The sequence below is a fragment of the Epinephelus moara genome, chromosome 16 (genome assembly GCF_006386435.1).
Source record: "Epinephelus moara isolate mb chromosome 16, YSFRI_EMoa_1.0, whole genome shotgun sequence".
Lineage (NCBI taxonomy): Eukaryota > Metazoa > Chordata > Actinopteri > Perciformes > Serranidae > Epinephelus > Epinephelus moara.
In genome coordinates, this window is record NC_065521.1 from 43,496,549 (window position 1) to 43,520,817 (window position 24,269).

The 24,269-nt window shown below is 40.5% G+C and overlaps 2 protein-coding genes across 4 annotated transcripts in view; both read right to left on the minus strand.

Annotated features, from left to right (window-relative positions):
- The window catches only part of trim101 (tripartite motif containing 101), a 27,872-nt gene extending 17,380 nt beyond the window's left edge, over positions 1-10,492 (minus strand). For all 3 annotated transcript variants that reach the window (XM_050066018.1, XM_050066019.1, XM_050066020.1), the window contains exons 1-4: positions 9,550-10,492; positions 5,906-6,106; positions 728-909; positions 464-638 (exon numbers count right to left, since the gene is read on the minus strand). In XM_050066018.1, coding sequence (XP_049921975.1) covers positions 464-638; positions 728-909; positions 5,906-6,106; positions 9,550-9,606 — 615 coding nt within the window. In that variant the 5' untranslated portion in view covers positions 9,607-10,492. The remainder of the gene's footprint in view (positions 1-463; positions 639-727; positions 910-5,905; positions 6,107-9,549) is intronic.
- A 3,595-nt stretch (positions 10,493-14,087) lies between these two features.
- The window catches only part of dnajc5ab (DnaJ (Hsp40) homolog, subfamily C, member 5ab), a 43,982-nt gene continuing 33,800 nt past the window's right edge, over positions 14,088-24,269 (minus strand). Inside the window, exons 2-6 of the mRNA XM_050064029.1 lie at positions 21,906-22,064; positions 20,275-20,488; positions 19,590-19,761; positions 17,944-18,143; positions 14,088-17,836 (exon numbers count right to left, since the gene is read on the minus strand). Of these exons, the coding sequence (XP_049919986.1) occupies positions 18,046-18,143; positions 19,590-19,761; positions 20,275-20,488; positions 21,906-22,012 (591 nt within the window). The 5' untranslated portion in view covers positions 22,013-22,064 and the 3' untranslated portion in view covers positions 14,088-17,836; positions 17,944-18,045. The remainder of the gene's footprint in view (positions 17,837-17,943; positions 18,144-19,589; positions 19,762-20,274; positions 20,489-21,905; positions 22,065-24,269) is intronic.

Here is a 24,269-nt window from a genome sequence, read left to right on the forward strand (position 1 = left end):
GAGTCATCCTAAAATCTGCCTGTAAACGTCCATGATGGAGGAGAAGCTCCTGGACCAACTGGTGGTACTCCCCATGATCCACCCTCTTTTTTAGGGTCTCATGTACCCACACAGATCTCTGTTTATCTGCTGACAGCCTCTCACCCTCAACCAGAGCTACAGACAGCACCCTCTGCCTCAACATGTCAGCAACTACACACTGATTACTGGGGAAAAATAGACAGTAGATTGATTAGTGCATTGATTGGTGCATTTTGTGTTTTGCAACCTGCAAAATGTTCCCTGTGTGATCGGGGCCTAATGGACTTCTACTTGAGAGACACAGCAAACTGGCTCAACGACATGGCCAAACACAAGTATGACGCTGAACGTATTAAACTGTGGGACCTCGAACTAATGACTACGGAGAAATCTGGACCCCATGGCTGGACCAGTTGGGAACCACTGTTAGAGTATTGTTTACCTTCTTCTGCTGGTGGACGTCTGTCAGAGGAGCCACCTGACAGGTCTGATGAGCTCCAAACACTTTACAGAGAGAACACGTAGGAACCTGACAGGTGAGGCAGTAGATGTTCACCTTCTCCCCCTCGTGGTCTGAACAGGTGAGCTGAGCAGGAGAAGGAGGAAGAGGGAGGGGGCTGCAGAGAGAGGAAGACACCACGTCTTTAAACACCTGTGAGTACAGAGATATATTTTATATAATTCTCCTGCAGTCGTCCTCCTTCACCTCGAGGCGTTGTTGTTGTTGCTGACTTCCTGTTTGTAGACGTCGATGATGTTCTCCACCAGCAGGTTTCGTTGCAGGCCGTAGACACCGTGGCGATCCAGCACCACCTCATGTCTGCAGGACGGACAGCGGAAGCGTCCGCTGTTTACCATCATGGTGGTGCGAGCCTGGAACAGGGACGGCTGCACAGGAAGAGAGGATAATCATATGATGTAAATATTCATACATTGTGATTGATTTGCTCCTCAGCCCTCAAAGACTGCCTGTCAACACCCAGCAGTTGGAGTTTGTTGTCTGACAACACAGCTGCATGCTGGGATGTCAATTAGCAACAGTTTTAGTATCAGAAGGGGTCATCAGTGGAGAAAAATCTTCCCTGGGTCAGAGCTGGTTCAGGATGAGTCACTGGGTAAAAACAAGACCAGAAAATCCCCTGTTCAACATCCAGCATGTTACACACACACACACACACACACACACTCATCAAGTACCTTATGTTAACTGTCCATGCCTCCAGATGAAATAAAAATAACACACTGCTGCTCGATGAGCGCAGATCTTGAACCATAACAAGCTTTAGATTCAGTGTATTTTAAACAGTGTGGAAGTTGGATGATGTCATTATTTTAATGCTCTCAGTGTTTATGCTACGCTAATCAGCTCCAGGGTCTGGCTCCATACTTAAAGGGACAGTTCTTCCTATATAAAAATATATTTTCCTCTTAAGCGTAGTGCTGTTTATTAATCTAGATTGTGTTGGTGTGAGTAGCAGAGTGTTGGAGATATCAGCTGTAGAGATGTCTGCCTTCTCTCCAGTATAATGGACCTATATGACACTCAGCTTGTGGTGCTCAAAGTGCCAAAAAAATCAATTTGATAAACTCAACATCAGTGTCTCTTTCCAGAAATCATGACCCAATTACTCAAGATAATCCACAGACCTTATTGTGAGCAGTTTCATGTAGGAACTATATTCTTTCTACCAAACATCACCCGTCAACTGTCTCATTGTGCAGAAGGAAGTGTGCATCTACTCAGAGACGAGATGCTCAGGCTTGTGACAGGGCTGGATGTAAACATTAATGGCCTCCTCAGCTGAGCTGTAATGTCAGCTAGATCTGTAGTGCTAATTGAGCTAGCAGTAGATACATGCTATGCTCTGCATGGTGGTAAGTTTGGCAGGTTGTTCGCTAGAGAGAAAATAGTTTGCAGTTGCACCTCTGAGCTAACCTGGAAATCCAGATGCCCCGCCCCCAGCAAATTTGAATTTGCTCTGCACGGGGATCTGGCCCCGATGAGCAGGCTCAGTGACTAGAAGAGCTGGTAGAAGCGCTCCATAGCTGCAAGCTACTCCGGTAGCCGTAGTAGCTCTAGTGCTAACTCTGGGAGCTAACGCTAACATTCCTCTCTTCTCCGTGAGCCCGTGAGCCTGGCGGGCTCACGGGCTCACGGAGAAGAGTTGGAACGTTAGCATGGCAGCCGAAAGCAGGGAAATAGCTAAACACAGCAGAGACCGAGAGTGAGTGAAAGACATTGCTAACTGCTAAACTAAGTTGACTGTTTAGGTTTTATTTCCTCACCCCTGTAGCGAGTGAATCTGCCTGCAGTGAAAGCGGGGGCTAACCGGTGCTTCCTCCTCATGCTCCACTTTACTCAGCTGCTAACACAGCCAGTTAGCGGCTCTCCGTTTGGATCCAACCGGAGCACCGAGCCCTGGTTTGTTATTCAGGTTAATGTGGGAAGAAGCAGCGGGTATATCGGGCAGCTGAGTGAAGCTGAGTGAAGCGGAGCCTGCGGAAGACACACCGGGACCGTCTGGATGTGATAGTCCGTGTTGGAGAGCAGAGGCAGAGGGAGGAGAGGCTCATGACACACTTTGTTTTGCTCTAAAGGCAGTGCACAACAGCGAACCTAGCGGTGAAACAATTTCGCTTATTGCTCCTTTAACTAAATTTTTGAAAGCAGGATTTTTACTTGATTTCTACACTTTGGTATCATCACTTGTACTAAAGTGAAAGATCTGAGTACTTCTTGAACCACTGACGTTTCAGCTCAGCAGAGGAGGACGCCATTCATGTTTACATCTTGTGCAGTCTTGAGCACGAGCCTCTCGTTCATGAGTAGATGCACACTTCCTTCTGCACAATGATACAGTTGACAGGTGACGTTTGGTAGAAACTGCTCACAACAAGCTCAGTGGATCATCTTGAGTAACTGGGTCATGATTTCTAAAAAAAGAGACATTGCTGTCGAGTTTTTCAAATGTATTTTTTGGCACTTTGAGCACCACAAGCTGAGTGTCATCTACTCCCATTATGTTAGAGAGGAGGTAGAAATCTCTACAGCTGATACCTCCAACACTCTGCAACTCTCACCAAAACACAGGTAAGAGGAGAGAGATGTTTTTTTATTTTTTATTTTAGGATTAACTGTAGTTTTTAAACAAAGACAGAAGAAAAAAGTTGGCATATAAACCAAGATGTCACCTTATGAATGAGGTCAAATACCTAAGCAGCGCTTTCAGCAGTATATTAAGACAGAAATATGGACGGATATTTCAACAGATGAAGATGAAAACATAAAACAAGAGATCACAAGAGAAAACTGAGCAGAAATGGAAACCGATTAGAGAATTGAGAATTACAGAGACAGACAGACAAGTGAGGAAAAGGACAGATGAGCGGAGAGAGACGGAGGGAAGGTTAGAGGTGTAACGCGTCCTGAAATAGTGGCCTTTAATAAGCCTCAGCTGCTGCTGGGCCTGACGGAGGGATCAGCTGGTAGAGACAAACACACAGAGACAGAGATGGTTTACAGTGTGTTTACAGGCAGCTCGAACTCATATCGATTATAAAGTGACACGATTTCACAGTCAAGGAAAACGATTAGAATGTTAATAAGCAATTTCTGACACCCCTTCTGTTGTATGATTTATTTTCAAGCTGTCAATCTGTGTTACAAAGTCATTGTCTATACAAAATATTTAGTTTGCTTCAGCAGGGTTTGTGCAGGCTTCATAAGATATGTTTAAGACTTTTTGAGGCCTTTTAATTCCCACTTAGAGCAAAGTTTCACACCAGTTTCACAATCACAGCACCTATGAATGTATGGAAAATGTTTGGGAATTTTTCGACACTTTCCAACAGTATAGATCAAAAATTCCTGACGAGAAAAAAAGTTGAGGAACGAGGGAAGAAGAGACTGTTGATGACAGAATGAGCTCTTGGATACAAACAGTATGTGGTCGGGTGAGAGTTTGGCGAGACTATAATCTCTTTCCATTGCATGTATCAGTGTGAGTGTGAATGTGTGTGTGTTCTGCAGGACAGACCTCTCAGTGTCAGAGGTCACGAACATGAGCATGACAGTGAGGGAGAAGTCTATAAAGCTTCCATCTCACATTCCACACACACGCAAAAAACACACGTGAACATGCAACCTAACATGTTAAGTGTGTTTGGGCAAACATGTGAATGCCACTGAGTGGTAAAAATATGTTTATGCATTTCAGGTTTGGAAATGTCAGGATGATCCAGAGTGTGGGAAAAAAAGATCTGGATCTTTCTTCGAAGAACACGTACATAGGTCGTTCGTACAGGAAGAAAAGTCATGTGCTCATGTCACCATCAGTGGCATTCTGGGGACACGGTGGTGCAGTGGTTAGCATTGTCACCTGACAGCAAGAGGGTTCCTGGTTCAAACCCTGGGTGGGGGAGTGGAGTCACTGTGTGGAGTTTGTGTTCTCCCCGTGTCAGCAAGGGAGTTCTCTGGCTTCCTCCCACAGTCCAAAGACATGAAGATTAGGTCAATTGGTGACTCTAAATTGGCCGTATGTGTGAATGGTTGTCTGTCTCTACCCCGTTTCCAACAAACACTTTCGGTATAGTATATTTGGAACCAACAGTAACCCTTAAAACATGGCACCTAGACCCTAGTGGGCGGGGTTGTTGTCACTCACTGCTCCGTCCAGCACTCGCTGTATTTCCTCATCAGCGGTGACACAGATGGAAGTCTGCACCTGGTTTATCGTCCACAGAACGAGGCTGCATGCCCACATTTTCAGAACAAAATAGAACAGGCTGCAGTGAGAGTCTCTCTCCATGGGATATTTAAAAATAGCAGCTTTGTGCATTTAGTCCTTCTCAGGCAAGCTCAGGGGTTTAGTGTTGCTGTAGCCCACAGGAAGTGAGGATTAGAATATATGACCTTCACATAACCTGGCCGAAATTAATATATTTAAACACTTGAAGATCCACTCATTACTAAAAGTGTTCAAAAAAGGTCATATAAAAACTAAAGTGATGGTCACAGTTGTCACAGTGAAATTTAAGGTATGCTGATGGATTCACGTCATCAACTCACGCACTGAGTAACATTACAAGTTAACATTCCACCTTAAAAGTCGCCGGCACAACCATTCTTATTTTCAGGTGATTATATACTAAAGAAAACTTAATTATTATATTATATTCCATTTCTGCCTATATGTCCTCCTAAATCAATATGTCCCCCTAAATCCTCCACACTGGAGCTTTAGGAAGAGTTACTGATTAAAGAAAATTTAGTTGCATTTTTAGTTTCATGTCACTGCAGCAGGGTCAGCAGGAACGACTAATGTCAAGTTCGGACTCAAACACATGCACCCTGGGTGAAGATAGCCCAAAAACTAATAAATAAATAAATTAAAACCTACAAAACACACACACGATCTGAACAATAGCAGTTAATGTAGGTCAGGCAGGTGATTTTCATGTGCATGAGCAAACCAGCTGAACATCCACTCGGCCCATTTTAGAAACTGATAATCCACTACACACACACACACACACACACACACACACACACACACACATCTGACGTGGGCTTTGTTTTAAGTATGTGTGTGTGTGTGTTGTGAACAGTGCAGTACTGCAGCATGTCTGATGAAAGATAAGTGTGTTCCAGGCAGCACATACAGTACAGACATGTACAGAACTGTGTGTACAAACACTTCACTTGAGTATCTCCACTTTATACTACTTTATACTTGTACTCGATTACATCTCAGAGACAAATCTCTTACTTTAACTGCACTACATTTATGTGACAGCTGGTTAAATATCTTCCCAGTTGATGTAACACGATGTATTACACATGTATTTTGGTGGCGGCCCACGTGTGTGCTGCTGTGTCACAGACCTGATAAAGCTCGTTGGCACACTTCCTGCAGAGGTTGTGCTGGCAGGGCAGGATGACCACCGGCTTGTTGAAGAGCTCCAGACAGATGGGACAGATCAGCTGTTTCTCCAGCGTCGCCAGCGCCTCTGCTCCCCCGCCGCCCTGCAGGCAGCTCAGGTCTGCAGGCAGAGACATGGCCGCTCCACCAAACTTCAGCTCCTCCTGTTGACACCAGAACACACACACTGATCACCTGTCAGCAAGTCTGATTGTTAGTGAGGGACTGATGTGGTGCCTTTACACATTTTAGAACATAACTCTAAACTGCACAGACTTGAGTCACTGTTGAACGGTTTCAAAAACATACTTTGGATGTTGTGGGTTGAGAAGTTGCATACAACTGAACTGGGAGGGAATCATTAAATCCAGTCATCTTCTTTTATATCTTGGTGTAGCTTTAATGTTGGAAAAAAGATAATCTTTTGCCACAGCTCTGTCTGACAGTAACAGGTTGTGTATATGTTCCCTGTCACCATCTTGCAGCTGTTCATAAAAGCTATATGTTTACACTGAGTGAACATCATATAGCTCCATGTTTTTATGGCTGCATACTTTCCATTAGACTGAGATATTATAGTTGTTGTTTTGCATCTTTATATACACTTGTCCTAACAGTTATCATCGGGAAACTATTTTCTCAAACTGGTGTAACCATGAGAAGTTAAAATAAAGTTTATCTGCATGTGTTTGTAGTTATTTACTCAGTGGTAGATCAGCTGAGTTTTAAATATTTGGCTTGATTTTTACAAAAACACTCAAAGTTCAGATGTCGAAGCTTTCAAGAACACACCTCCTGCTTCCAGCTGTATTATCACAATACTGTCATGTATGTTGTTTAAAAAGGAACCTGCAGCTTGTTCTGTATTGTTTGCTACCCTCATAGCAGAACAGCGCATACTGTTACAGTGGAAGAGCCCTAACAACCACAACACAACTTCTTGGTTCAAGGATTTAATGTCTTTTTTCCACCTAGAAAAAAATCAAGTACTCCGTCAGAAGCTCTGGAAAAAATTCTTGAAAGAAAGAACTTGGGACGTGTTTCTTTCCTGTATGAACTCTCTAACTTATAGATAGACAATTAATTTGCTCAATAACTCTTTTATCACCTTGCCTTTTTTATCTGAAATTGAATTTTTTCTTTGTCTCTTCTGGCACTCAAGAAAGTCTGATTTGTGCCACGTGGACATTCGGGAAGGTGGGAGGGTGATTTTGGTTTCATTGGTTTGTGATGTGTTGTTTGTTTCTTTGTTTGTTTATGGGTTGAAAAATTTAACGCTCAAGAAAAATGTCTGTTTTGCAATGAGTGCGGTACTGTCCATTACTCTGTTTGATAATTATACTTAAAATAAAAAAGTAACCTGCACTAAATGTTTACTGTTATGGATTAAAGCCTTATTTGTGTCTCTGGGTGATTTTTCAAAATATAGTGTAATTGGAAAAGCACTCAGAGAGTGCAGACCTCTGCCAAGTAGGTGATATTCCCTCCCCCTCCGCATCAGATTTTGCAGCCTGCATCACAATTAGGTTATTTGCATCACTATCATTATTAGGTTATATATGCCTTCACCATGGAGACACTGTGGTGTATTTATTTTGTTTTTATTTTGTACCAACACAGAATATAATATGTTTTTTTGTATTTTTCACTTTCTTTTTTTCCAACACAGAACATTAATTTCAACTTTAGAATTATAACAATATTTAGCAAGTAGAACAAGACGTGCTTTCCGGCCACCAGATGGCGCTATTTTCACCGTCTTAATTGCTGCTGAGGCTGTCAGACCATAGACTTTATTTATTATTTTATCAAATTGCTTCAACCGATCACCACCAAAATTTTATCATCTGTTCCTTGTCCCATTATCCACCTTTTCTGAAAATTTCATCAAAATCCGTTTATAACTTTTTGAGTTATTTTGCAGACAAACAAACAAACAGACAATAACTTTTTGAGTTATTTTGCAGACAAACAAACAAACAGACAAACAAACAGTCAAACAGACAAACAAACAGACCAACACCGGCGAAAACATAACCTCCTTTGCGGAGGTAATAAGTATAAAGGCATATAAAGTGAAAGTAGATAGAAATCTAAAAATGTGCTTTCTGAAAAATAATTTAACATTAATGGGCGAAAACATGCAGCCAAGTCGTTGGCATTGTACATTTCTGCAAACCATTGATACTTTACATTTGCACATTTCATACGTATTTTATCATCATACGTTTCTAAAGTGATGTAGTTTATGACCTGACTTTGTCATCTGGAGGTGGAGGGGACAGTGGATAGAGTGACACCAAAGCAAGACGCCTACCAAGCTGCAGACCACTGGCAGAGACCAGCAAACAACAAAACCAGTTGTTTTTTTGGGAGTCATCAATGTTTTTCCAGCAGCTTTTTAGGCACAAAAAGTGGGTGTTTTGTAGAAAACCACAAATATGTTACATGTTTCATACACACATTCTTATTTTGACCTCGTCACATTTGGACACTTGGTCATGGACTTTCCACGTCCACATATGACGTCCAAGGTACCCTGGGTGTGTTGGTTGTTGACATTCTGGGGCGCCATGTCAACTTCAGCCTGTTACATGCATTGTCTTCTTTCAAAATACACTTCTATTTTCACAGGAAATGTCCAGTTTGCATACAGTCTCTTTCAAAATAAAAGCACTACAACAACTCAAATTTTTTTTCCCCCTTCAACAACAAAAGCATGTGGTTGGGTTTAGGAAACAAGAACAGGGTTTGGCTTTATAATGTTACGGGGGGTGAACACTGCTCACTCTGGTGAAAGTCGATGTTTGTTGGACCCAATCACCATCCCTACCACCGGCCCTATTCAGAGTTTCGCTGTCTTAACTTTCGTTCGTGTCCTGGCCGTTTAACCCTGACGGCACCAAGTGACGTTAAACTATATTGCTAAATGGCTGCATATCATGCGGAAGTTAAAGGACAGCTTTTTTCGTCAGTGTCCAACGCCAAAGGTCACTGCCCAAGCGGCAGATTTCAACGACTTTGGTGCAAGTTCATACATATGTTATCAAAGTTTCTAAACTGATGTAGTTTATGACCTGTGGAGGGGACAGTACATGGAGTGACACCTAGGCGAGACGTCTGCCAAGCTGCAACAACAAAACTGGTTGTTTTTCAGTGAGTCATCGCTGTGTTTCCAGAAGCTTTTTAGGCACCCAAAGTGGGTGTTTTGTAGTGAGTTGTCGCTGCATTTCCAGCGAGGAAGGTGCCACGGAAAGTGGTTGATTTTTACGAAGAATAACCAGGTGGCTTTTGTGCCTTAACGTAACCACACATTAACCGCAGCGTTGTTAAAACGTAAAGTTTCAATGTATCTGCTATATTATAATATACAAATGTAACGTATCCAAGATTTATAGAAACGTACAATGCCAATATTTTTCCTGCATGCAAATGGCCCCTTGAAGATTTTTTTTAAAGGTAAGGTAAAAGTTAAAGGGAAATGAAACACGCAGCCTAAGAAAACTCAAGAAAGACATCAATGACAAAAACACAAGAGTAAAACCATGACAGGACATTTCTTTAAAGGAAGGCAACATAAGAACAGTTTGAAAATCTGTTTACTCACCTTACTCTCCATCTGCTGATGGTTGATGACGGTCGGTGGATAGTTTCTCTCTGTCATTAAAAGTTGTAGGCAGTTGGTCTTCCTCTTCCTATTTCTGGTCTTTCTGCTTGTCTCTACATACAATCAAATACTCATTTTACTGAGACGTATTTGTGTCTCAAAGAGTAAATCCAGCTCTTTGTATTTTTCCAAAATCCTGCAACTGAGAGTAAAGCACCAACAACGAGAGTCCTGCAGGAGGAGCAGGGCTGAACTTTATATTTGGAGGTCCTCAGGGTGAGTTTGTTCCGGTTTTAATTTAAAAATAGTCAGTTAAATATAATCATTTATCACAGTAAAGTGTCTCTCAGTATTGTCAGCTGCTGTCTTTGCAGGTTTTACATGCATATAACAATCTAGGATGCTGCAGTTTCATTTCCAGGATTAATTTGGCTTTAAAACTTGTTGGGTAAGTTGTGCATAAAGCTGCTGACTGCACAGACCGCAGAGGGCAACACTGTGTCTCAGATCTGGAAATCCCCGACTCACTCACTCACTCACTCACTCAGTCAGACAGTCAGACAGTTTGACTTCAGTGAAGCACTTGTTGCTGTGGAGAGGCTCCTAATGTCCAGTTAAGTGGTGAGAAGAATCACAGACATCGCTGAAGAAATCACTATCAAAAGTTGAGGTCCAGGTCACATCCAGGTCAATCAGTTCAAGTAAAAGTAGTTTCATATCCAAGACGTTTGATCTCCACTCACAGCTCTCCTCTTCAGCTCCAGTGACACCGAGCACTGACACTAGATCTGCTGGACGGGGACATGAAGCCAACTTCTCCACCTTTTCACCTTCCAGTGCTCGTCCTCCTCTTCCTCACACACCCTCCCTCCGGCTCATCCAACACTCCATTCCTCTTTTTCCAAACAAGTAGCCGACTGCTGAGTTTGTTTGTTCGCAGCTTCCTCACCATCCACAGCAGAGTGTGTGTCTGAGTGAGTGGACCCATGGAGGGGGCTGCTGGGGGGGGCTGATCTGAGATGGGGGAGGGCATCAGATTTCAGCCCAGTGCCTCTGAAATGATCCCCACACACACACACCCACACACACACACACACACACACACACACCATATCGGGCAGTGGCTGGTATGTGGACGGATTAAGACCATGCCAGGCTGTCCTCTTTCTACTGTTACACACACTCACTGTCCTCCTAAAGGTGCCAACTGTGGCCTTTTGATATCTACTATTAATTACCACATTAAATTTTGAGACACATTTATTACTGTAGGTCAATGGGACCACTGCAGAGAATTCAGTCAACTCTTTACATGTCGCTGTGACCATGTTTACATTGCACATTATAACCTGATTACTGAGACTGAATATGTTAAAAGTTCAATTCAAGCGTTGGTTTTGCTGCGGACATTCTTTAATATGTTTATTAATGTCCAGTATTTTCAACAATCAAAACATCTCTATTAAAGACATATTTTGTGTCATTTGATTGATTGTCATTCATTATCTGTTTATACAGCAGCCTCCAGTTTTGGGTGCTGTTGACAAATACGTTAATTAACACTTAAGCTCTCTTACAACTATATTATAGTGTTATAAATCATTTGCTGTTGTTCATGTTTATAGACTGCTTATGAAATGTATCATACTTTAATAAAATAATAAGTACAGGAAATTATAGCTGGGATATTTAATCAAGAATGTGGAGAGATGTTGTGCTGTTAGATTAATTTGCTATTTTTTTTATTTTTCATTTATTTAGTTGAGAATTGGTTTTCATGTCAGCTTTTTATGATATTTTATTATAAGGCATTTATGAAGTTTTTCTAATAAGAAGTGAGAGGTATTTCATGAGTTTGTGATACATTAGGCCATTTATCAGGAGCTTATAAAATGCCTTGTGGTGCTCCTCAGGGCAGTCGTCTCGGTCCCCTCCTTTTCTGATTATAAATGATTCTTTGGATCAAATCTTCTGACACTTAACTTTAATTATCATGACTATGCTGCTGACATTAGCGTAGGTATTATATTCTGTCCTCACCTGACAAGTCATTGTCACAGTGAGATGGATAGTTAACATACGTGATCCAATACTTGAGGCTTGGATGATTTTAGATTTTTTTTTTTACTTAGATTCTTGTTCTTCAAGCTTTGTTTGTCTCATTGAATCTCTTTACTTTGTAAAACTGGAACACAATATCCAAATAAAATATGATTATTGCCTCCTTTTTACGTTACAGGTGTATTATAGGTAAGTATACATTCATTAGAACAATTTTATTTGAACCACATTGTCAAATAAAACAACTAAAAATATTTACAGGTAATGTTTACAGGTAGGCAATTTTAATTCAGTTTTACAATAAGCACTTCTTAACTGCCTAATTAACCAGGAACTAGCTTAGCAGCCTAGCATGAATAAGCAAAATACAACTCTGCTGTATACATTTTAAGTATTGCAGAAATAACTCAAAAAGGATACAAGTCGCCATCCAGTTATCATTAATATACTGGAAAATGAGTTAGAAATGCTTACAGGCATATATTCTCGAAACTTCACCGAGAGAAAATGCTGTACTGCACATTAGCCCCAGTCATGTATCAACTAAAATGGAGACTGATGTGGTCTAAAGAGTCTATTCTTACAATGACCACTAGGGGTGCTAAACACTATATGCTAATATATTAAATCAACCAAAATTAAATAAATGGTATGAATGACCAGCAAATATTATCATGAGAATCATAGTAAAGTAGAATTATCTGCTTTTTATGGTTACTACAAAAGCACTCAGTCATGCCAAGTTTAGATTAGAGGTCTTGACTGAATATGGGACTATCACACAGAGAACTAAATCACTCCTATTTATCTGCCACATACCATTATGCTGGCAGGTTTTACTGTGTTTCATCTCTGCTTTAATGGTTTAGATGTAACATGAAAATGATACTGATGTCTTATACACAGTAAATTAAAGTTGGTATTTTTAGTCAGGAATGTGGAATGCTGTTTTTTTGTTGCTGAATAATTATTTTAATTCATTCATTCATTCATCTTCTAAGCGCTTCATCCTCTTGAGGGTCGCGGGGGGGCTGGAGCCTATCCCAGCTGACATCGGGTGAGAGGCAGGGTTCACCCTGGACAGGTCGCCAGTCTATTGCAGGGCTGACACATAGAGACAAACAACCATTCACACTCACATTCACACCTACGGACAATTTAGAGCTATCAGTTAACCTAGCCACCACACCACCGTGCCGCCCCATTATTTTAATTCTCTAACTTTATTGCAAATTGTTTTACACATCAATTTATTTCACATTAAATATGATTATTATGACCTTTTTCTGATGAAAAATGGGAAGTACTTACGATACATTCATCTTATATAATGCCTTGTGGTGTTCCACAGGGCAGTTGTCTCGATCCTCTTCTTTTATGGTTAAACATGCTTCTTTGGATCAAATCTTTTGACACATAGCAATAATTATCACAACAATGCTGATAACAATATGATAATTATTACAGTAAATAGAATTATATACATACTTTCAATCAATCAATCAATTTTATTTATAAAGCCCAATATCACAAATCACAATTTGCCTCACAGGGCTTTACAGCATACGACATCCCTCTGTCCTTATGACCCTCGCTGGACCTTTGTCATGGGAATTGTGCAAAACTGCTTAGTCTGGACAAATCTGACAATATGTATAAATATGTGACTAGACCACACATACCTTAAGAAGTCCCCTTAATTATCTGCTACATATGTAGTTACGCTGGTAGTTTTTACCAAGTTTCATCACTGCTTTGATAGTATAAAGGTTACAAGAACATTAAATCTGTACATAATGATGTCATGTAAACAGAAAATTAAAGTCAGGGGAGTATGCTACCTTCTGCGTGGTGATACGGTTTGCGGGTGTAGCTCAGTAGAAATAAAATAGTTCCTACATGAAACTGCTCACAACAAGGTCTGTGGATTATCTTGGGTAAGTGGGTCATGATTTCTGGAAAGAGACATTACAGAGTGTCTAGTATAGTGTCTGGTATCTCCAACACTCTGCAACTCACACCAACAATCTAGTTGAATAAATAGCACTGCAGGTCAGAGGAAAAGTGTGTTATGTAATTTTGACTTTGGGGTGAACTGTCTGTTTAAGGTTATTTGTAACATCTATGCTGACGACATTCAACTAAATAAAGCCAACATGGAGAAGAGTTGTTCATGGTTATTATACCACCCTACTTCATAAGGAGGAAATATTTAAAAGCTCATTGAATGTTTGGATTGAGTCTGTGACTAACTATAGGCAATTTACACATCAGAGTCTGAAGGTCTTGGCACATGACAAGTTTGTTTTGTTGTTCAAAGGGGAGTTGCGCAAAGTCCCGTAACTTGCTTCAACTGATGCCACTTGAGCAAGAGTTTACAAAAACAAAAAAGAGATGAGTTTGCCAGACCTCTGTCACCCACTCCTCATCTCTCCTTTCCACTTTTAAATCAAAGAACTCACAGCGAGAACAGAAGCTCTGAAGCAACAGAAACATTTATTTTACAACAGTACATCAGATACTTCATTTACCCACACGTCTGCCTGACAGACGCAAACATTATCAGTCCATGCTAAAAACAGAAAACCTCTACACCTCTATGTACTGTGCCACTGCGTGTATATACAGCAGGTCTGCCATTTTGTCACTTCATTGTCAAAATGGTTCACATCTAAAAATTCTATACATCCCCTCGATAGAATAGCTAATCGTTAATCAATTATTAAAAACATAAGAAAAATAAAATAAATAAAATAATGCTTCAATATCGTCATCTGGTCGCTATATTCACACTTAGATCAGTTCATGATATTCATGTCATTGTTTTAGATCTAACAGTGGAACTTTCTTGACTCCATGTTTGTGTATTTCAGACTTCATGCTGCATTCACTCAGACACTGCTGCTCGTTTGGTCAATAGAGGAGAACTTGCAAAAAATTTTGGGGTTTAACAGTGTGTCAGTGGTCACATACGGTGAAGCACAAAACTAATCAAGTGAAGAGAAATCTGATTAAAAAGGAGCATCTGCAGGTTTCATAAAAAAGGCCCTCACATCTTTTTAATACTCAACTGGACCAGAAGTCCAACTTAAAACCTGGAAGACGAACTCAAACACTAAAACCATAAATAAAAATCAGAATAATCACTGTTGTACTGGTAAAACGTGTTTACTTTTTAAATCTTTTATGAACCTGCAGATTCTCTGAAACAGCCTCTGAAATTTGCAAAGTTTGGAAGTGGAGGACACGGAAGAGTCTTACAGAGTTCATATTGCACTTTCTCATGATATGTATAAATACATAATGAACAAAGTGTGTGATTGAGGAATCAAAGAAAATATAGTGAATAAATTAGCCTGCTTGGTTCAACGTTTTTTTAAACAAAAATCAAACTGTTGACACAAACAACCACAACGTTCCTGTATTTTCTACTAAAGCAGAGCTGGAGTGCTACTCGTGTGTGACAGACAAAGAAGAACTACAAAAAAATGTTATGGAATATTACACCCTAACTAATCAGTGTGATTGATGTAAACTGCTCTTCAGTTTCTACGAGGACCGTATCATCTACAAAACTGCTGCAACACGTACAAATAAGACTTTGGATATCGATATCTTCCCTTCATTAACAACATAAATAAGAAAAACAATGAAAAGCAACTCTACAGAGACAAATAGAAGAAAAAAAATAGTGTTCAAATTTCTGACCAAACTCAAAGAAAACAGTGACGTTAAATCTAAACATACACTTTACACGACATGTACAGCATTTTTACTTTCTCACAAAACAAAATGGAAACTAGAAACAAAGAAAAAAAAAGAAAAGGGGCTGGATCAGTGTTTACGTCTGTTCTTCCCGATGACACCAAGAGGTCACTATTGTACGGTAATGTGCTTGTAATGTCTCGACTAATAACACTGGACTCTGCTCCCACAGCACACACAGAGCTTTCAGTGTGAAACACAGAGCCCGATCCTTCAGATGAGGAGGAGAAAACAGGTCGAGGGTTAAACATAAAAGAAGGAAGACGTGATGGAAGAGAGGAGGAGGAGGAAGACTATGGTACATCTAGAGCGGAGTGACGCTGAAATAAGTGATGCGACGAATCACTGCTGTGACGGAGGAACTGAAGCAATGCGAGGACTTTCTCAAGACATAATAACAGTAGATTATCACCAGAAGACTTTTTCAGACTTTCTAGAGAATGCGGGATGTTCTGTGATGGAGTAAAGAAACATATCAGACCCAGTTATTATGCAGCAGGATGATATGTCTACTGGTTGGTGTATATTACTAGATATCTGTTCAGTCAAGTCTCCAGTGTTTCCTTGAGGAAAACGTTTGTCAGGCTGAAACTTTGTATGATGACAGAGAAAGCTGACATGTTGGGGGTGGCTGCAAATCCATTATTTCAAATCTTTAAGAACCTTCCTGGGATGGTAATTTGACCTTTTGACTTCCTTGACTTTCCTTCTGCCACAACAAATCTTAAAAAACGCAAAATTACTTCAGAGTGGAGAGGCATAAAACCTTTACGATTTAAGTTTCAACGCTGAGGGGCGGTCGATACCAGTGAGGCAGCTGCTGTGTGAGCACGAGCTGTCCTCTCTACACTCAGAGGGGCTCCTGTGGTGATGTTCACGAGGGTATTGAGGACAAATAAACACAGACAGCCAACACCCAGTCCGATCAACTCCTCGGTGAGCATACAGACAGGATCACTGACCTACTTCCAGCCAGCGTCAGACTGAGAGAGAAGCGGCGAGTGTTTCCCAGAGAGCTAAAAGGAGGCAGCTTGTTTCTCATCGACAAGTTTTGCTTTCAGATGAATGAAAACATCTACCTGTGGAATTTTTTTAAAGTTCTGGACAACAAGAATCAAATATTTAAGGTATTAATTTCCTTGTTTGCAATGATGTTGCACAAAGCTCTTTTCTGGCACGTCTTGGATAACGTACCTCTTGATAAATGTCCGAGTTGAATGATGGAAAGCTGCAGATCCTTGTTAAACCTTAAGGGCCGTATAGAGTCTGAAACAGTTATGGAAGTGGTTCTGTTTATTCCTATCTGCATGTTTGTATGTTGTGAGTATGGTCTGCACGTACATCATGCATCATAACCTTTAAGCTGCATGTGACAGTCAGCGGGGACTGTAATGGATATGATGAAGATGGCAAAAGTTTAAGTACGCAGACGTATGTGGAAAGTTTAAATTGACTTTTACAGCTATCACAAAGTTAAGCTCCCTCTTCAACATTTCCATAGCAGTTTTCTCAGGAACATGCTGGTGTGCACAGAGTAGAGCACTAGATGGAAGTAATAATCAAAAAAGAATCATATTAGGAGCCTTACACTGTGTCTACTCTCAAACTGCGATTTCCTTCCAAACCTTAACCATTAAATCCCCGTCTGGCACAAAGCCTTCTGCATAAACTTCTCCCAACAGCTGTCGACGCAGGAGGAGTAGCATGAGCAGCCCATCAGCAACACCAGTCCTCCGTGTGTGTCTGCACAGGATGCGTTCAGGGGCAGTATTGTGTGTCGGTCACCCACATTTTGGCAACACGCAGAGCTCGACACACAATCACTTTAGTAAAGCACATGAAACAGAATAAAATAAAAACAACGCCCACACACTGTGAAGGAAACAAGAGACGTCATACTTCCTGCGTAGACACATAGTCAACAATGATGCTATTTCTTTTTCAAGGAAAATATTACTGGTAAAAGTCATTGCATATCTTAAGGACAATTAATAGTTTTCTCTGTTATCGCTTTCTTTGTGCTCAAGTTCGATGATTATTATGCTGTTTCTTTTTCATGATTTTTAAAATGATAAACAAACAAAACAACATCACTGTTTGTGCAAACCTCCAGGTAAAACCATCTTGTAATGGACATGTGTCGCTTTGAAAGAGTTCCCCGTCTGTGCTTCTGACTGACAATTGGTATCAAGCACATTTGATGTCTTCCAATATGAGCACAACTATAAACTTGTCTCTCACTCTGAAGGTAAATATTCCTGTGGTAAACACATAATCAAACAGAGGATAACTCATGTCTTGTCTGAATTCTGTCTAACCACTGTTGAAAGAATATTTCTGGTGTTCATTTTTCCTCCTTTATTCTTCCTCCTTCTCTCCTCACTTCACAATGATTAAAAATCAGTCTGGATTAAAAGTAAAGGTTTGGGCTGAGCTGAGTGATGGGATGCGATATTTGCTGGTGTGTGTGTGTGTGTGTGTGTGTGTGTGTGTGTGTGCATGATTGGTTGATACTGACGCTGTAGTTAACTGTGAGGTGTGAGCTGTATATGTCTGCGTCTNGTGTGTGTGTGTGTGTGTGTGTGTGTGTGTGTGTGTGTGTGTGTGTGCATGATTGGTTGATACTGACGCTGTAGTTAACTGTGAGGTGTGAGCTGTATATGTCTGCGTCTAATATGCGTCGGTCCTGTAGCTTTGGTGGGCATCAGAGGTGAGCTGGGTGGTTTCTGTGGCTGAGGACGGCTGCATCACGATGGGATCACCGCCATCTGGGGAGGACACACACACACACACATTAGAGCAAACCAAAACACAGTATAAAAGACCAACAACAACAACAACAAAAAGCCATGGGTGTGTAATTCCATCCTCACACTGTTCGTGTTCTCTCTGAGTGTTTCTACATCACCTCACAAACAACTTATACTGCTGCTCCCAAATGAAGCAACAGTCCTCCAAGAATAAACATCATGTTTACAAGTTCGACTTACTGACAAAGACACAGAGTGCTATCATCAAACCAGGCATAACCACATACACATACCTCACATTAGCACCAAAGCTAGAGTGAGGATGGTGGTATCATATGAAACTAGAGGACCTGATGAATCTTAGTTTGTCGGGAAGGAAGCTGAATAACACCTCAAGTCAGGCTAAATGTTGGTGAGGACAAAACTGGCATGGCTGTTTTTCTCATGCAGTACAGATGTGCAATTTATGCCTAATGCATTTGAATATTTCTGAATACTGGGGTCCCTAAACTAAAACCTAAAAATGATTCAAAAGCTGAGACTCTTTTGGATTTAATAAGCTCAATTTTATTCAAGTGTGATGATGTCAGTCCCCATAGTAACCATTTCACTGCAGTGAGACTATTCTTTAAATAACTTAAAATTGCCCTTAGTGACCTCTGGGATAATCACAGTCGCATTAAACTTTACATCCACAAACCAGAGACTTTGGGCATTCAAAGGATGGATGGCTTTTATGGGTTTCTCAGCAGTTTCCAGAACAGAAATGCTCACCAACCAATCACTGCAAGATGCAATTCTTACATAAATGTCCAAAAGTCTTTGACACCAAATCACTGGTGTCTTAATGTGGGATTTTGGAGGGATTTGTGGCCCCTTGTATCATTTTACAAGTGGTAAAAAATGCTTAAATTTAGCACCAAATCTCTGTAACAAAATGGTATCGACCCCAAAAATGCTGCAACAACTAATGAGACATGAAGCATGGGGATTAGGCTTGGGCAGTATCACCGTATTACAATATACCAGAGTACTTTAAGAATCTCAAGGGTTTATTTTCAATATCGTCAAATATAGAGATGCTCATCTTTCTATTAACCTCATACTGGAGAGGCTGCACTGAGGATTTTTTCATGTAGTGCACATCCTGCGCCTCCAGAGGTCAGTGTGGTGTAACTGACTGAGCTGACTGCCAGTGGTGGAGATAAATGGATCGGGACCAAACAGCACCGATTGTAAACACCCGGTCTGTGTCGCGCCCACAACATCAGAGGACAGAGACCACAGGGAAAATGTTTGCATCTAACTCTGTGAATTTAGGGTTTATTTTAACCAAACCTGAGTTGGTGATTGTTGGAACAATGGACTAACCAACTACAGGCCTAACAAGACAGTTTTGGTGAATATTATTTTGTTTCTGTCAAATTTGAATGAATGAATGAATGAATGAATGAATGCCCTCACCTCTCTCCTCAGCGGTCATCTGGGCCTCCAGGTCCTCAGGGGACACGTAGAACTCGGGCTCCTGGTCCATGGGCGGCCGAGGTTTACATTTCCCGCAGCAACAGTTACAGCAGCAACACAGGCAACAGCAGCAGTAACAGCCTGTGGCCAGGCAGCAGAAGACGAACAAGGCCTGTGGGACGAAGACGGGACAGAGAGAGAAAAAAGAGAGGCGTATTAAACCCCCGACCAGCTGATAAAGGCAAGTGTCACCAATGTCAGAATAAAGTCAATAGAGTCTTATCTGAATTGGTACGCTCCTTTGATCTCAATCATTTGATGTAAGGTGGTCATAAAACTCAGTCACTTTCTTGTCTTGATGTTCCGACAAAATCAACCACGTTTAACGTTACCATAAGTTTTTAGTTTGGCTCATGTGAATACTAAAGTTAAATGACGTGAACATCGTCCACAACCAACAACTGGTTCTGTTGGACTGGACTTGGTCTCTAAGACACTGGAGACACATGACGCCTTTATCTTGTGTTTCTAGTTTAGGTCCAGGTTTTTAGAACGTTGCAGAACAGCCATGGACAGTAGATGTCTGTTTCAACTCATCCTGTCGTGACTCTTTGGTCTGAACTGGGCTTTATATGTCAGTCATAAAGAAAGACATAATGCGTGCACGTGTTGTCCTTCGTCCTACCTTCGCCCACCAGCTGGACAGAACAAAGTAGGTGTTGACGTTCTCCTCTCCGAACTGCTCTGCAACGTAGAGCCCCAGCGAGCCGTATTTGTCGTAGATGTTCTTCTTGGTGGCGTCGCTGAGGATTGAGTGGGCGTTGTTGATTTCCTTGAATTTTTCGGCTGCGTCCGGGTTGTCTGGGTTCTTGTCTGGGTGAAACTTCAACGCCAGTTTCCTGTAAAAAGACAGAGGGAGAATGGAGGATGTTTAATATGGCACTTTAATGATACCCTATGATGGTGTTTCGGTTAAGTTTTTCCCACTGGGCCGTCATTACATCAGACATTTGGACAAGTCATAATCGGAAGAAAACAATGATGGCTCTGTTCTACTGAAGTGTTCCAGGAAGCCATGACAGCGTCAAACTGGAGCAGCTAAATGGAATTTGGCACTCATTGATCATATTATTATTTACAGTCTATATACAGTATAGACTGTAGTTGCAACTTACAGTAATGCATATGAAGACAGTTCAATCATATGAAGGACGAAAAAATGACTTAAGTACCAATAAAAAATATAAATAATGTATTATCAAATACAGGAATAAACAAATGCAGAATAATGACAGAGATAAATACTTTTCATAAAAAATAAATAAGTAACATTTTATAATTAAACAGCACATAAATAAATATAATTTTTATGCAACTACATTTATTTTTTTCTTACGTATTTTTGTGTCTGTATGTTAAACCTCTGCATTTCTTTCTCTATTTATGCCTTTATTTATTTATCTACGTATTTATTACAGCATTTATTATTCTTTTATATATTCATTTATTTGTTTGTTGATACTGTGGTTTTTTGGTCCTCTATAAATTAAGACCAAAATGTTGTCATAAAACAAGCATATAAATCATGCATAAAACAATAAATAAACAGGCCATAAGTAAATTAATATCTTAAATTTATTTCTACATTTTTTTTACAACTACATTTATTTATTTCTGTACTTCTGTACATTTATTTATTTATTCTATATTTACTTATTTATTGGTTCTTGTGTCATTTTACACTCTCCATAAATTCAGACCAATATGAATTGAAAAATAAATACATGCATACAAAAAAAATTAAATTAAAAATGAAGAGTTAATAAAAAGTTAACAGTTTCAAAATAAGAATTTAATATCCTAATATTAGCAAAAACTTTCTTTAAAAGCTGAATTAGAAATGACAGTTGTCTGGCAATGAATAGGAGTATGGCCCGAGAGGTTTCTGGCAAAAATGAGTCAGAAACAAAACTGTCACAGGCACACTAACAAATTTATCATAGTGTGCAGGAACTTTCTTTTAAAGCAAAGAGGGATATGAAATTCACATTTTACATCTTTAAAATCTGTTAAAAACTCCCCCTTTAAATGTAGTAACAAATCATCATCAGAGTGAAGAGAATGTGATCACAATCATTTAAATATCAACATGCAGCTGCTTTAAATCAACTTTTATTTATTTCAGGATCAGTTTGACCCATTAAGAGTTGGTGACAGACCTCTGACCCCCTCTAGTGGTTCACACATAAAACATCAATATTAAAAATGGAGTTTGAGGCTATTGTAGAGAATTCTTGTGTGTAAACAAACACGTACCTGTAGCATTTCTTAATGTCCTCTGTCGTGGCGTTCTTGTCGACTCCCAGCACGGCGTACAGCGATTCTCCTGATGTGGAGAGAGCTCTCTGTCTCTGGTGCTCCATGGCCTCACTCGATCCTGCTCTCACTCGCTCCCGCGCTCGCTCAGCCTCTCACCTGTCAGGTAGGACCAAGAACAGGAAGTGAGGACACAGAAGCTGAGCTAAAAGAATCAAATCAAAACAAGTTGTTTTTTGTCTTCTCTCATTTCTCCAGTTCAGATCCAGCGAATATATTTTCATTGGGCCAAAGTTTTGACCAAATAAAACCATTTTAATTATCTCCAAACATGTCGAGGGACCTTTTACTGTGTGAGCTGCGTTTCCTGTTCTGTCCGATCCAATCCCCAAACACCATTTCAAACTCATCACCTTTCACGTACAGGACGCCCACTTGGTCCATTAAGCCTCTCTGCTGCTGATCGAATTACACTAAAGAGCGTCTTTCTTGGCTTTTCCAGAATGGTAACAGAACTAGGTCTGAGTGTTTTTCACAGGAGCAGGGGGACAGAGGACACTCAGGAGACAGAAACAGCTTCTGTCAGGGGTATTTACACAGCATGTCATGTTTCATTAGCTTCTGTGTGAATGTAGAAACTCCACAGGGGCACATGAAGAAGACATGAAGATTCAGAAACTGAATCAACACTCAGTCCACCTTTTATACCATTAGCTGCATGGTTATGGCCGGCGTCTTTCTTAATATGGTGTTAGATTCTGAGATTCTGGAGACAGATTGTTGATATTTGAATGCACCCAAACAAATACACCCATCCTGTCAGTGCTCCTTCAGGCGCTCCCTCTCGCTCCCACTGCCTCTCTCTGAATACATCCATGACCTTTCCTCTGCACAAGCATGAATTAATACTTTGTGTGGCTCAGTCTGACCCTCTTTGTTTGCTTCCCTTTTACAGCACCAGGGCTGTGTGTGAGCACCAGATATATTGGCTGAATTTCTGTACTGGTTTGGAACCAGAGACTCCACCTTTATGGGTGTGTTAAATCCAGGAAGAGAAAGTAATACATGAGTTAAACCAGGGTAACCAAAGTTCATGTCACGCAGCCAGGCAGGCAGGTGTATACGGCAGAGAGATGATAATCTGTGTCCTGAATGAACCTCCCATTTCTGCAGGAGCTGCAGTAAACAAGACGCTGAGGGCTGACTCTACTCTACTCTACTGTACTCTAACTCTGTGGTTCACCTGCCAAGAGGGGATGGAGATTTGAGCACCTGCATTAAATCATTATAGAGAACTTGCAAAAACAAAAATCTGATGTAAGAACAGGGTCTGAAATGAGCACCTAAGCGAGGATGTGGGTAAGAGTTAGGGTTAGCCTACCTTTCTGTGCAGCGCAGACTGTAAGGATCAGTTATGCTCTGCAAGTTTAACATCGTCACGTAGCTTTCACTGCACATTCATTTAATATATTTGCCATTCTACCTGTAATGTTAGATTGAGCTATGTCTGACTGAGGACGTTGAACATTATCTACTAAACAACCTGATTATTGCATACATCAAACGCATACTGACATCCAGGGGTGTCGTAGTAGGACAAAGGCCTCAGAAAAGCCTGAAATTATTCATTTATTCCTTCATTTTCCACAACCACTTATCCTGATAGGGGTTGCAGGGTCTATGACACATAGAGACAGACACGTATGGCCAATTAAGAGTCACCAATTAACCTAACTTGCATGTCTTTGGACTGTGGGAGGAAGCCGCCGGAGAACCTGCAGAAAACCAAGGCTAACACGGGGAGAACATGCAAACTCCAAACAGAAGCTCCCCCACCCTGGGATTTAAACCAGGAACCCTCTCGCTAGAGTCAACAATGAGCGCCTTTACATGTACACTAATAAACCGATCATTATCTGATTTCTGGAGATACCTGATTATTCAAGTGGTCATGTAAACAGCATAATCCGATAGACCTGATTATTCAAGTGGTCATGTAAACAGCATAATCCGATAGCCTTTATCAGATAAAAGCCATTATCTGATTATGAGAAATCAGGATAGCCTTTATCAGATAAAAGCCATTATCTGATTATGAGAAATCAGATAAACACATCTAGCTTTTCGCCCAATAGTCAGATTATTCGGTGCATGTATACCCTTTAATCTGGTTTCATTCGGGTTTTGCTATTTTATACTCCCACTCCACTACATTTTAGAGGGAAATATTGTACTTTCTACTCCACTACGTTAATCTGACAGCTTTTGTTTCCTTTCAGATAAAGATTTTACATAAAATAATATATTTTTATATTCTCAGTGTTTAAATTGTCACTTTTATTTTATCTTACTTACATGTTATTT